The 14,222-nt window shown below is 43.3% G+C and overlaps 2 protein-coding genes across 7 annotated transcripts; one reads left to right on the plus strand and one right to left on the minus strand.

Moving 5' to 3' along the window:
* Window positions 1-214: 214 nt before the first annotated feature.
* On the plus strand, window positions 215-4,976 carry LOC119285071. Of its 6 annotated transcripts, none has more exons than XR_005139344.1 (4): window positions 215-3,173; window positions 3,373-3,467; window positions 3,786-3,882; window positions 4,381-4,976. XR_005139344.1 is itself a non-coding variant. In XM_037564277.1 (2 exons), exon 1 carries the CDS (start codon window positions 458-460, stop codon window positions 3,140-3,142), a length of 2,685 nt encoding a protein of 894 aa, XP_037420174.1. In that variant the 5' UTR covers window positions 215-457; the 3' UTR covers window positions 3,143-3,173; window positions 4,741-4,976. The 6 variants fall into 6 exon arrangements, 1 of the variants encoding a protein (XP_037420174.1); XR_005139346.1 differs by having other exon boundaries at window positions 3,804-3,882; XR_005139347.1 differs by lacking the exon at window positions 3,786-3,882 and having other exon boundaries at window positions 4,741-4,976.
* An 81-nt stretch (window positions 4,977-5,057) lies between these two features.
* Window positions 5,058-8,783, minus strand: LOC119285072 (translocase of chloroplast 34, chloroplastic-like). The gene is made up of 8 exons (XM_037564278.1): window positions 8,639-8,783; window positions 8,385-8,505; window positions 8,139-8,246; window positions 7,927-8,051; window positions 6,420-6,684; window positions 5,850-5,918; window positions 5,601-5,762; window positions 5,058-5,495 (listed from the first exon to the last, which is right to left on the minus strand). Exons 2-8 carry the CDS (start codon window positions 8,481-8,483, stop codon window positions 5,343-5,345), a joined length of 981 nt encoding a protein of 326 aa, XP_037420175.1. The 5' UTR covers window positions 8,484-8,505; window positions 8,639-8,783; the 3' UTR covers window positions 5,058-5,342.
* Between the last annotated feature and the right edge of the window lie 5,439 nt (window positions 8,784-14,222).

Here is a 14,222-nt window from a genome sequence, read left to right on the forward strand (position 1 = left end):
ATCATATCATGATAATAAATGCTATGCTACTATATGTCATGCATGATGATAAATAAAATATTACATGATACTAATATATGATACTATACATTAGGGAAGTATAATATCATGCACTAGTATCATATGCATATGCATGATACGAGTATATGATAATCCCGTTACAACCAGCCTAAAAACACGAAACCAAGAGAGCGAGGGCCCGAGGCGCCCGAAACCTTCCCCTGGTCCCCACGCCCGCGCGAGCGCTACCTCTCTCGCCGCCTGCGCCGCCGCCTTCTCCCCCCAAGCTTCGGCTCCAGCAAGATAGCCCGGCCGATTCTCGCAGCCCCCCAAAAGCCGGCACGCCGACGGCCTTCGTCCTCTAGCGCCGGCGCGTCGCCGCGATCCCCGCCGGCACGGGCGCCTATTCCCCCCTTGCTCCTGCTCCCCGCTCGCGCCGCCGTTGCCGCGCGTCTCCATGAACTTCTCCGACGACTGGCGCTTCCTCTTCCCCGTCTCCTCCGTGTTCAACCCGCCGTCCCTCGCCCCGCCGGACGCCTCCCACGGGCCCCTCTTCTTCACCCCTCTCCCGCCGCCCGTCCCGCTCCTCTCCCTCCCCTTCCCCTTCCCTCCGCCCCTGCACGCCTCCACCACCGGCGACCTCCGCCACGCCCTCCGCTACTTCATCGCCTCCACCTCCTTCCTCCCCTACTCCGATCTCAAGTCCCTCTCGGGACCCCTCCTCGCCGCGCCGTCGCCGCCGTTCCCACCACCTTCCAATCTTCTCGCCGTCCTCCCCTCCCGCTCCTCAAGCTCTCTCGTCCTCTTTTTCCCGTACGGCGAGAATGCGGAGAAGATTGCTTTCGCTCTTGTGAACTCCCCCGTTGCGAGCTCTGCGCCCGTTTCGCCCTTCGTTCAGAGGGATGGGTTCAAGCACCCTGGGCACCGCATACAGCAGCTTGCTGCTATTCCTGCCCAGTCGTCCTGGTCATCGGAGCCGGATGACAGCTGTGTCGAGGGTTTCCTGCTTGCTGCGACATTGTACACAGTGAGTTGGTTCAGGGTCGAGTCACGCGATTCGGGTTCCCCGGTGCTTGTACCGGTGGCCAAGCAGGGGTTTGATGCTGCTGTCGTGCACGCGTGCTGGAGCAGGCATTTTCCGTCACAATGTGCGGTGCTGCTGGAGAGTGGGGAGTTGTGTTGGTTTGATCTGAATACACGACTTGGAGGAAAGACGAGCGTTGGTTTTGGCAGCAATGGTGAAGACTGGGGGGGTTGGCTGAGCTGTGCGTATGGAGCGCAACCGTGGATGGTGATCGTCGCAAGCACAAAAGCCGTCCTTTTGGTTGATTTGAGCTTTGCATATCATGGTGACAAATACGCCGTGGAAAACGAGCCACACAAGTTTCAGTACAAGGTTCTAGCAAAAATTGGGTTGCCAGGGTTGTTTGAAACTGAGCCTTTTGACAGGACTGAGCATTATATTGCATTCTGCAAGGCTGGGTTCGATGATTCCCATATATCAGTAGTGACAGAGCGTCACTTGATTCTCCTTGATGTGACAAAGCCGTTGGAACCTGTGTTGGCTTGGCAGCATGGGCTTGAGAACCCAAATCATGTTGCCATGTTTCGGCTATCTGAATTGAGACCTTCCAAGGAATATGATTGGGCTTCAAATTCAGGTTTTGCCATTTTGGTTGGTTCGTTCTGGAATGGGGAGTTCAGTTTGTTCTGTTACGGGCCTAAGGAGCAAGGTTGTCTAGATAATTCTCATTTATACGCTTGGGATATTCCTTCGAGGCTTTCTCTGACAGGTCAGCATTGTGGCTGCAGCAATGGAATCATGAAAGAGATATTCTCAACGCCTATTTCAGTATATGATGGGTATGCTTCCCAACACCGCGCTAAGTCCATTGTTGGCTACTATGTGCTTCCAGATGACCTCTCAATATCGGAGCCAACATCTGCCAGCTTTGCCTTGATCCGGCTAACAGCACTGGGGAAGTTGGAAATGCAACAGTATCGTGCATCTCGAGGTCTGCATGATGAAATTGACACCCCATGTGATGAATCAGAACATGCATCCATGGATAGTAGTTCATCCATTTTGATTGACACTCAAGGTGAAAATGTCTCCACCAAATATCGATTCTTGAAGTTGCATTTCCTATATGAACATCTGAAGGGCAATCTATGCAGTGCGTTGGCGAAGCATGGTACTAGTGTTAACGGAGACAGAGATCAAATTATTATTAGTGAAGATGTGTTGGCATTTGCAGAGGATAACTCTAGATCCAGCTCGTTGCCAGTTTCAGATTTCCTATGTAATGCTAGCATCCCCATGAATGTTTTCGAAATTGCATGTCAGAGCATATTGAACAGTCTACCTTCAAATATTCTTCATGTCTCCCTTTCTAAATACAAGGACATGCTAAAATGCGATACAAAAGAAGGCTTAGTAGAATATTTAAAAGTTCCTAGCTGTTCGCCACACAATGAACTTCGGCCTTTCCTGTTAGCGAAACCATCAAGCACATGTGAGAAGGTGACTAGCAAAGCGGTATCTCAAAATGCTCTTGTTGGGCCAGTGCTCCCTGTGCATGTCCTACTTGCAATGGAAGAGATGAACAGGGGCATAGACAGCTCTTCGGAAAGAGAAACTGCAGAAACTGACTTAGTACGCCATCGATGTAGTGAGGTGCTTGAAGCCTTTGTTCCTGAAGTATCCATTGCTGAGTCCGACAACTTTGATGGATGGTTCTCCTCACAAAAGTTGAATGACAAGAAGTCATATCTTGTTTATGAGCCTCGGATTGAAAATAAGTTTACTCTTGATGAAACTGTTATAAAGAAGGAAAACGAAGAGCAAAATGCCGCTGATCGTACATCTTTTGAAACGTCTGCAGCACCATACAAGGATGAGAACTTCATGACATTTGTCTGTGGAAAAGCTGGAACTCTTGATTCTGGGCCTGAACAAACCACATCTGATTTGTTTGATTTCACCCCAGTGAGGATGGATTTTGCTTCCGCAGATCTAGACATTCAACCTGCCGAGGAAGAAGTGTACAGATGCTTGAAGAAACAATTTTTAAGATGGCAAAATAATTTCAAGCCATACCAAGATTTTTGTAACTCATATAAAATACAAAAGCCATCATAATGGCCTGCAGTGCTCCATTCAGTTGTAGCAGGTATTGTACATTTCCATGTGATGACATGCAAATTTTTTGAGAAAAGGACAGACTAGTACTCCCTCCGTCCCAAAATTCTTGTCTTAGATTTGTCTAGATACGGGTGTATCTAATACTAAAATGTGACTTGATACATTCGTACTTAGACAAATCTAAGACAAGAATTTTGGGACGGAGGGAGTAATATATACGCTCTCAGGTACTTGGCCTGTTATAGACATACAGTGCTGTTTGCGTATTGCAAACACTTCTTGGGAGTAAGATGCAGTGGGCGGCGCTGTAAATTATGAAGGGGTAGGATTCGAATAACTTGGTTTAAAATAGTATACTATTTTGTTAAACTTTCTGCCATGTTATTTTTGACAATGTGCATGTTAAGATACAATTTTGTAACTGACAAGGATTGCAATAGACCTCCTTTTCAATTACAGTTTTTAACTTCACTTTGACTGTTAGCACAACTCATGTGACCCTGAGAAAATTTGCAGCCATCACTTTGTTCCTTTGGAGTTTGAACACATGCTTATATTCAGATACTGTGTAGCATTAACCAGGGCCGTAGTTAACCTGTTCTATTTTCAGTGCTCAAACATTTTCTTTTGTTTTTTACAGCACCTATTATATTGACAGGATTTGCCACCTGGAGGTGCATTTAACGGGAATTTCACGCACTTGATGTTAAGCATTGGTGCGCCATTTATAGACCGTGGTAATTACTGTACCCTTTCTGTACCATGCTCTAAGCATTTTGGATGCCTTATGTGATTAACTGCCCTTGTAGTATATCATGTCCCACATGGTAATTGAAATAGAAGAAATAGTAACACCATGCCCAAGTATAGTTATTTAAACTGAAACCGTGTACCATTCTGAAGTGATTTTATCCACTCAATATCGCCAGACATCTTGAGTGACAGAAGTTTTTCATTGGATTGAGTGCCCCAAAATTGTTGATTTCTATATTGCTGCGGCTGCATTCACTTTGGCCTTTTTCAGTTGTGATTCACACTTTCTAATGGTAAAGGGTAGTAAGAAAAACTAAAATAATTAGTGTGAGAAAAGAACTCGTGTTGTTAATTTAGAGGTCCTTCTCAAAGCATGGTAGTTTTGCATGTATGTATATATATGCATCTCCAAATCCTTGTTGTGGAAGTGCCAAAACACGTTACTAAAGCAGAAAAAAAATTCGGATGGTTCAAAATTGCAGGTAGCAAGGCAGCAAGAGTCCAAGCCATATTGGGGCATTACATAGGCGACAAGGAGGGAGTGTGATTGCATCAAAAGTTCAACATTTTGCTGAGTGACAACTACGAGCATTAGCGCGGGCGTTCTTTTCTTTTCTTCTTCTTTGTTGAGAGAAATCGTGTGGCAGTTGTAACCTAACCAGATACGTGCACTCATAAAAAAAACTGTCTCACACGAGTTTTTCTTCATTTCAGTTGAGCCAAAACCTGCCATTTGGGCAAAGTTTTTTGGCTGAAATCTTAGTTTGCTATGGGCTGCAACGATAGTGGCGTGTTTGCCTGTTGAACTGTGCAGTGAAGTGTACATATTTTCTCTTGAGCAGGGACCATTGTATGTCATGATTCTGAAGCTTCATGCTGATGGATGAAAGCAAATCCAGTCACACGATGGCCTCGTGATTAATGGTATTTATGTTGTACTTTCGCATTGGGAATGCATGTTTGAGACTGTACTGCATCATGCAGACGGTCATTGTACAGAATACAGTTAGAACACTCAAATTTTGTTCTCTCTGCACTGTAAAACAACAGTTAACAAGTAGAAAATCCTTTTTGTTTATGCTATGCTAGTGAACTGCCAATCACCATGGCTTCTGATCTGGGTGTAGAGCTGTTTATGTCTTCTCTCTTTTTTCATCACTTGTTGAACAATGAAGAAATTGTATTCATCTCCAAACATTCAGGCCATACAAGAAATTCAAATAATTGTAGTTCACAACAATAACATTTGCAAAATTGCGAGAGCGTAATGAAATGGGGTACATAATCTTTAACATCTAGAACACAAGCAACTTTATTCAAGTTGTTCCTGAGAGCTCTACAGATCCCCCTAAACAGACCACTGGAATAAGGAGCACAAAAAGAACAACACGGGGAGTTGAATGGACCACGATCAAGAGACTGGCATGCACTCTCATTGACCAGCTCAGGCCTTAGGGTTGCGGGATGACGAAACTTTCTGGTCTACAGGGTTGCCGCTTCCAACCAAGTCTCTATAGCGTTGCTCCCAGTCATCCAGCTTCCCGTTCGAAATGTCAGAATGAATAGCCCTTCGGATTCCTTTTACCACAAAAAAGTACTGAAGAAGAGCATGAAGGATTAATCAGAAAGTTATGTTTATATACAAAGATATGCCAAGTTTATGCTGTGAATTTTACTATTATTATCATGTGGAGAAGCTAACCTGCACGGCAAGGATGAGAGGTATGTACTTCTTCCAGCGATTGTTGGGATTTGGACCGTCGATTAACTTCTGATCAACATGAATGGACTTGCTCCCATTTGAGACAACGATAGTAATTTCTTTCATCAAGTTTGGAATCCATGGAGTTCCATCAGGAAGAATCTGCACAGTTATATGACATCCTCAATTAAAAATCAAGCAGCTAGGCAGAAGCAAATGCAAGTCAAATACAGTGTGAAACCTACAAACCTTCGCCCCATTCTCATTAGTCTTGCACCTTCCACTGTTCTCTGCCAAAGCTATGGGCAAGGGAAAATCCTAAAAGAAACAGAACATAGTGCTTTTCGTTAGAACTAATATTCATATCACATACACTGAAGACAAAGGCCCCATAAGTACGACCGTTTATCTACAGTCTCTATCATATACTGACAAATCTAATTGAGATGTTATGAAGTAGCTCGTAATGACAAGGTTCGGTTTCATAATGTACCAGCACATGGTAGCACTTGAAGCTACAGAGAAGCTCAAGAAATTGATCATGCAGAAAAGGATCAAGATCAAACCGAAAGAGGATGGAGAAGAGACGGTTTTTCATATAATAGCTAGTATTCATTCTAGGCACCCAGGGCGAAGAGCGCCAAAAAATATCAACCGAAACAACTTGGAAGTATTTCCGCAGAAATATGTTCATGAGAAGCAGCAGGACTGTAGTTTAGGCAGAGGAAGCTTCACAAAATCTCAAAGAAGTTGACAGTGTGCTGATACTCCATTAAATAAGATGGAAATGATTGCATAGCAAGTGAATATGTACATTACCGCATATTCTCGTTTGCCGATTCCTGCACCAGAACGGATATATCGCAGAAGCGACTCTGATCTTCTTGCAAGGAAATCATTATAGTCAATTCCATCAGGAGGAGACAGCTGGGCATGGGTCAATACAACCAATGTTCTTCTCCAAATGGCCTTCCCTAATGAATTAGTAATGGCTCTTATAACTTGTTCATCCAATGTATCCATTCTATATGTATCCAAGCGATCGACGTACAGGAGGACATCAATAGTCTTCTCCAGAAGAAACCTGCAATACCATTGATAACATTTAAGAAACAAGCATAGCAATAAATATTATGATATACAGATTGTATGACAACAGTGGGCAATTATAAAAGCAGCACAAACTTTTCTATAGATGCCAATTCAGTACTGCAATCTCAACAACCTTTGCTGTGATTACAACTGCTAAAAAATAAAATATGGTTCTCCAGAAAGGGAAAATTAATCCAAGGCAAAATTGAGAAAGTTGAGACAAATAAGATAAATAAGCACACGCCCCATTGCATTTTAACCTCGTTAGTATGCAAAAAAATTAAAGTCCAAGGGGAAACCCCAATTATGATATCCAAATTGATAGGTCAATTGTGCAGATGCACCCACTACAGTGTAAGGTAACTCAACCACTATGTATCGCATCAAGCGCTTAAGGTGGGGTGACCGCCAGCTGACTACTATACACCATTGCCAGCATAAAATTAACATATATGCATAGACTATTAGAGTTGAGCGCTTTTAGAGAAATAATGGACTTTAATAGAATATATAAATTACGGTCCTGTATGCTACATTAGGAACAGGATTATCACAAATCACAAAATTATTAAACCAGTAATGATTTAACGACAGCAACAGAAAAGATGGGGCAGCTCTGTTCAGGAACACAAGATTTATGTATAAACAGAAATGCAGATGTCTCTTCTTTTATTTTTATTTATGTACTTAAACTCTACATCTCTACCCATGCAGACCAATGGAAGAAATTGATATGTTGATGTAGAACCCAAGCATTCACCATCTTTTAAGTACACCCTCTGTAAACTAATATAAGAGCGTTTAGATCACTAAATTAGTGATCTAAAGTCTAAACGCTCTTATATTAGTTTACGGAGGGAGTACATACTAGCAATATACTACTTCAGATCAATGTGATTGCTATGCACTACAAACTGATTGACCTAGAATCTAGTCCTATATTGACCACCATGGGAAAAAAGACTCGTAAAGTCTAGATACCATCCCAGGATCAGCATTTGAGCAATGCAGTAATTCATACTGAAGGAATTTTCGAAATGTGTGAGCAAAATGATCTTGCCAGTTGACAAAACAAATAAAACATCAAATTCAGAGCAACATGATGAAATAATCTACTCATGTCCCTAAGTCAAAAATGACAATCCTCATCCAAAGCCCTATATTACAAGTCACAGTATCTACAATCAATTGCTAACTTGCAAACAAGCATGGTTACCACCCAACATGGACATACCTCTTTATGATTTCGACAGCCTGCTCATTGATATACCCACCTTCAATGAGCCCAGGAGTGTCGATAATGTTCAAGGTGAATCCTGCCCTGGTGCGGGAGCACATCATTGGCCTCAGACCCTCAGACTGCATAGAAACAACATACGACAACGCACTCACGTGAGTAACCCACAAAGAGGCACAAACAGAGACAGGGCCAGGAAGAAGTGAGACCTGGAACGCACTGACGTTCGCGACCCTCTCCCCGACAATGGAGTTGACAGTGGATGACTTCCCCACACCGCCCTTCCCCATCACCAGAATCGTCAATGTGCTCACATTCTAACATCACAACATAAGCAAAACATACAATTTGCCATCAGTTCGTCACAACTCACAATCACAGACACAATTAGAACCTAGCCATGGATAATTTAATCAGCTGGTCCAGGCAAGGGGCGTTAAATAGGCGTGCAATACCTCCTCCTTGAGCTTGCCGAGGAGCTCGTGCAGCTTGGTCTGGGTGGCCGCCGGGAACTGCTGCAGACCAACCCACTCACGGGGTATCGGCGCCGCCATCACTGCCCGTTCCTCCTTTCCCCTGACACACGAACGCGCCGACACAAATCAGAAACATTAACCCAAATTGGTCAAGGCGCGCGGCGGCGGCGGCGGCGGCGGCTGCGGCGAGAGTGCGCGGCCGGACTGAGCTGGTAGGTGGAGGGGATGCTTACCGGGCGATACGGAGGCCGACGGGGCGGGCAGTTAAACCCTAGACTCGGCGGAGGTGCTCGGAGACGGGGAGGAGGACTCGGCGGAGGGGGTTTATGAGAAGGGAGGAGATAAGGAGAGAGATGGAGATGGGGACTCTCTCCTTCTTCTGTTTTGTTCATCTTTTCTTTTGGGGTCTTTTTTGCCTTTTTGCTTTTCTCTGTGGACTAACGGGCTGGGCCTGGGGCGCTTGTTCTTTGGGCTGGTTTTATGTAGGCCTACGAGAAAAGTAATTTCCTCTCGACAAATAAAAAAGTAATTATCCCTGAATAATACAATTTTTGGATGGATAGAACCCTTATTCCTTAAAATTTTACAGTTTTGTTAAATCTAAGAGTGTCTCATGTCTAAGTTGACACGCTGATTATGGAGAAGGTTTTGCTTCGAATGGGGTTTAGACCCAACTGGGTTGCACTGATTATGAAGTGTGTCAAATCTGTTAGGTACCAAATTCGTGTGAATAATACTTTGTCTGATTATTTTATTCCTTCCAGAGGACTCAGAAAGGGGGACCCGATCTCACCATATTTATTCTTGCTCTCTGCTGAGGGTCTCTCTAGTCTGATTGTGCATGAAGAGGAGACCGGTAATTTGATTAGAGTTCGGGTGTGCCGAGACGCCCCCTCATTTACACACCTACTGTTCGCCGATGACTCCCTGATCCTTATGAGGGCGGATGCTGCTAATGCGAATAGTCTTAGGAGAGCATTAGATGACTATTGTGTTGCCTCCGAGTAGCTGGTGAGTGACGCTAAATCGAGTATCTTTTTCAGCCCTTGTACCCCAGTGGAAACTCGTGTGGAGGTATGCACATCTCTGAACATTTTAGTGGAGGCAATCACGGACAAATATTTGGGGCGGCCACCAATTGTGGGAATTGACAATTCAGATTGTTTTCAGCACCTAATTGAGTCCTTAGCAGAATCAGGGGATGGAAGGACAAGTTGTTATCTATGGGTGGTAGGGAGGTTTTGTTGAAGGCAGTGATTCATGGCATTCCGTCATATGCTATGTCAGTCTTTAAACTACCCAAACAGGTTTGCAACAGTATCACCGCTGCTATGTCTAAATATTGGTGGGGCGATGATGATCTTAAAAAACATATGCGCTGATTTGCATGGTGGAAAATATGTGTCCTGGAAGAGAGGGGAGGTATGACACTTCTAGCTAAACAATGTTGGAGACTTTTGGCTGAACCAGAATCACTTTGTGCTAGAGTTTTGAAAGCCAAGTACTTCTCTGATGGCGACCTTCTTAACTGCAATCTTAAGAAGGGTAGTTCTTACACATGGCAGGGTCCATGGAGTGGAATTCAAACTTTTAAAAAACGGCATATATCGAGGGTAGGGGACGGCTCTCCAATAAATATATGGGAGGATCCATGAATCCCAAGTAGTCCTACAAGGAGAGTAATGACACCGAGAGGCAATATTGTTATCACAAGAGTTTCTGAATTAATAGATGAAGAGAATAGAGTTTGGGATGAGCAGTTGCTTAATGAATTGTTTTGGCCTATTGATGTGCAAAGTATTCTGAACATTCCCTTGGCCCTGGGAATGATGAGTGATTTTGTCTCTTGGCACGTCAATAAGAATGGTATTTTCTCTGTAAGGTCAGCTTATTATGAAGAATGGGAACACCAGCACGGACGAAAGTTGAGAATGACAAACTCAGTTCAATCCTCAAGTACTAGTCCTATTTGGAGAACCATTTGGAAATTATGTGTGCCTGCCAAGATAAAAATTCATGTGTGGAGAGCTTTACTTGGAGCTATCCCTTGCATGGGGGTTCTAGCTAACAGACATATGATTACTAGCTCGCAGTGTCCTCTCTGTACTGCTGATTGTGAAAGTATCAAACATGCCCTCTTCTTATGCCCTAGGGTTCCGGAAGTGTGGTGCATCCTGGGGCTGGGGAGATATGGTAATTGAAGTATGTGTTGCTGCAGATTGTGAAGGAGGCTCGGCGCTAGCTGATTTATTTTTATCCAGGAGCATTTTGCATCCTTCGATGTCAGGGGTCCAACGTAATGAACTAGTGGCCACTACTGTGTGGTACGTGTGGTGGGAACGACGTCGCTACGTTCATGAGGATCTCCTACAAGACCCAGCCAGATCAGCACAGGCCATTGCTGCATTAGCAAAGAATTTCATGAGAGCAAGAGAAAAGAAGGCGAGGATTAGGAGACATGGCTGGGAGAAGCCACCTGAAGGCACTGTGAAACTTAATATAGATGATGGTTTTGGTCTGGATAGTGGCTCGAGGAGTACAGGGGCAATATTACGTGATGACATGGGAATTTTCATGGCTGCTTCATGCGGTGATATTTCCTTTGTGGAGGACGTGACGACGGCGGAAGCAAGGGCCCTGAGAGATGGGCTGCTACTAGCAAATGACCTGGGATGCAACAAACTATACGTCGAAGCGGATTGCATGGAGGTGATTGAGGTTATGCAGAGCGGTGGGAACTCCCTCGGACCGACGGCGGCCATATTTGAAGAGTGCTCTTTCTTAGCTCGTAATTTTAGTTTTATAGTATTTAATCATTGTCCTAGGGAAGCCAATATGGCGGTAGATGTATTGGCTAGGAACTCGGAGACATCTCGAACTATTGTTTGGAAGACCGAGCCTACAGGGTTTCTAGTGAATGTTTTATCGAACAATGTATCCTTGTTTTCACATGAAATATAAACCGTCATGATGGCTTTTGATGACCCACAAGTATAGGGGATCTATCGTAGTCCTTTCGATAAGTAAGAGTGTCAAACCCAATGAGGAGCAGAAGGAAATGATAAGCGGTTTTCAGCAAGGTATTCTCTGCAAGCATTGAAATAATAGGTAACAGATAGTTTTGTGATAGGATAATTTGTAACGAGTAACAAGTAACAAAAGTAAATAAAGTGCAGCAAGGTGGCCCAATCCTTTTTGTAGCAAAGGACAAGCCTGGACAAACTCTTATATGAGAAAAGCGCTCCCGAGGACACATGGGAATATCGTCAAGCTAGTTTTCATCACGTTCATATGATTCGTGTTCGGTACTTTGATAATTTGGTATGTGGGTGGACCGGTGCTTGGGTGATGTCCTTACTTGGACAAGCATACCACTTATGATTAACCTCTATTGCAAGCATCCGCAATTACAACAAAAGTATTAAGATAAACCTAACCATAGCATGAAACATATGGATCCAAATCAGCCCCTTACGAAGCAACGCATAAACTAGGGTTTAAGCTTCTGTCACTCTAGCAACCCATCATCTACTTATTACTTCCCAATGCCTTCCTCTAGGCCCAAATAATGGTGAAGTGTCATGTAGTCGACGTTCACATAACACCACTAGAGGAGAGACAACATACATCTCCTCAAAATATCGAACGAATACCAAATTCACATGACTACTAATAGCAAGACTTCTCCCATGTCTTCGGAAACAAACGTAACTGCTCACAAATCATATTCATCTTCATAATCAGAGGGGTGTTAATATGCATATAGGATCTGAACATATGATCTTCCAGCAAATAAACCAACTAGCATCAACTACAAGGAGTAATCAACACTACTAGCAACCCACAGGTACCAATCCCAGACTTGGAGACAAGAATTGGATACAAGAGATGAACTAGGGTTTGAGAGGAGATGGTGATGGTGAAGATCTTGATGGAGATTGACCCCCTCCCGATGAGATGATCGTTGGTGATGACGATGGCGATGATTTCCCCCTCCCAAAGGGAAGTTTCCCCGGCAGAACAGCTCCGCCAGAGCCCTAGATTGGTTCCGCCAAGGTTCCGCCTCGTGGCGGCGGAGTCTCGTCCGGAAAGATGGCTTATGATTTTTTCCTCATCGAAAGACTCCATATAGCAGAAGATGGTCATCGGAGGGCCACCAGGGGGGCCACGAGGTAGGGGGTCGCGCCTAGGGGGATAGGGCGCGCCCCCCACCCTCGTGGGCAGGGGGTGCCCCCCTGGTGAACTTCTTGCGCTTAGTATTTTTTATATATTCTGAAAATGACTTCCGTGAAGTTTCAGGACTTTTGGAGCTGTGTAGAATAGGTCTCTAATATTTGCTCCTTTTCCAGCCTAGAATCCCAGTTGTCGGCATTCTCCCTCTTTATGTAAAGTTGTAAACCTTGTAAAATAAGAGAGAATAGGCATAAGTATTGTGACATAATGTGTAATAACAGCCCATAATGCAATAAATATCGATATAAAAGCATGATGCAAAATGGACATATCAACTCCCCCAAGCTTAGACCTTGCTTGTCCTCAAGCGAAAGCTGAAATCAAAAAATATGTCCACATGTTTAGAGATAGAGGTGTCGATAAAAATAAAATACGGACATGAGGGCATCATGATCATTCTTAGAACAACAAGTTATATAATTCTTGTCATATGATCTCTTATGCTAGAGTAACAATTCAATCACAATTTCAAGTATGAATCATAAACTTCATTGAAAACTAACAAACTATGATCGCGATCATTGGAGCAATTGCAATTTATCATAACATAGGAAAGAGTCAATATAAGAGCTTTTCAGCAAGTCCACATACTCAACTATCATATAGTCTTTCACAATTGCTAACACTCACGCAATACTTATGGGTATGGAGTTTTAATCGGACACAGAGAAAGATAGGGGCTTATAGTTTTGCCTCCCAATGTTTTACCTCAAGGTTAATGTCAACAATAATAGTTCATGAAAACTCACATCCAATTAGCCATATATACCAGGATCTTTCCAACATGTTGTGCTTGCCAAAAGATAAAATTTAAAAAAGGAAGGGTGAAGATCACCATGACTCTTATGCAAGGTAGGAGATAAAAGTAAAATATAGGCCCTTCGCAGAGGGAAGCAGAGGTTGTCATGCGCTTTTATGGTTGGATGCACAAAATCTTCATGTGAAAGAATGTCACTTTATATTGCCACTTGTGATATGGACCTTTATTATGCAGTCTGTCGCTTTTATTTCTTCCATATCACACGATCGTATAAAGCTTATTTTCTCCCACACTAATAAGTCATACATATTTAGAGGGCAATTTTTATTGCTTGCACCGATGACAACTTACTTGGAGGATCTTACTCAATCCATAGGTAGGTATGGTGGACTCTCATGGCAAAACTGGTTTAAGGGTGTTTGGAAGCACAAGTAGTATCTCTACTTGGTGCAAAGAATTGGCTAGCATGAGAGGGAAAGGCAAGCTCAATCATGTTAGATGATCCATGACAATATAATTTATCTCAGATGTAAGAAAACATAATCCATTACGTTGTCTCCCTAAACGTCAACTCTTTAGCATGTCATAGTTTAATGAGTGCTCACAATCATAAAAGATGTCCAAGATAGTATATTTATATGTGAAGACCTCTCTTTCTTTATTACTTCCTACTAATTGCAACGGTGACCAAAACTATGTTTGTCAACTCTCAACAACTTTTATTCATCGTACTTTTTATATGTGTGTTCATTACTCTCCATAAGATCCATATGATCTCTTTGTTTCTTTTTATTCTTTTCTCTTTTCTTTTATTCACTCAAGGA

Source organism: Triticum dicoccoides, chromosome 4A (genome assembly GCF_002162155.2).
Source record: "Triticum dicoccoides isolate Atlit2015 ecotype Zavitan chromosome 4A, WEW_v2.0, whole genome shotgun sequence".
Lineage (NCBI taxonomy): Eukaryota > Viridiplantae > Streptophyta > Magnoliopsida > Poales > Poaceae > Triticum > Triticum dicoccoides.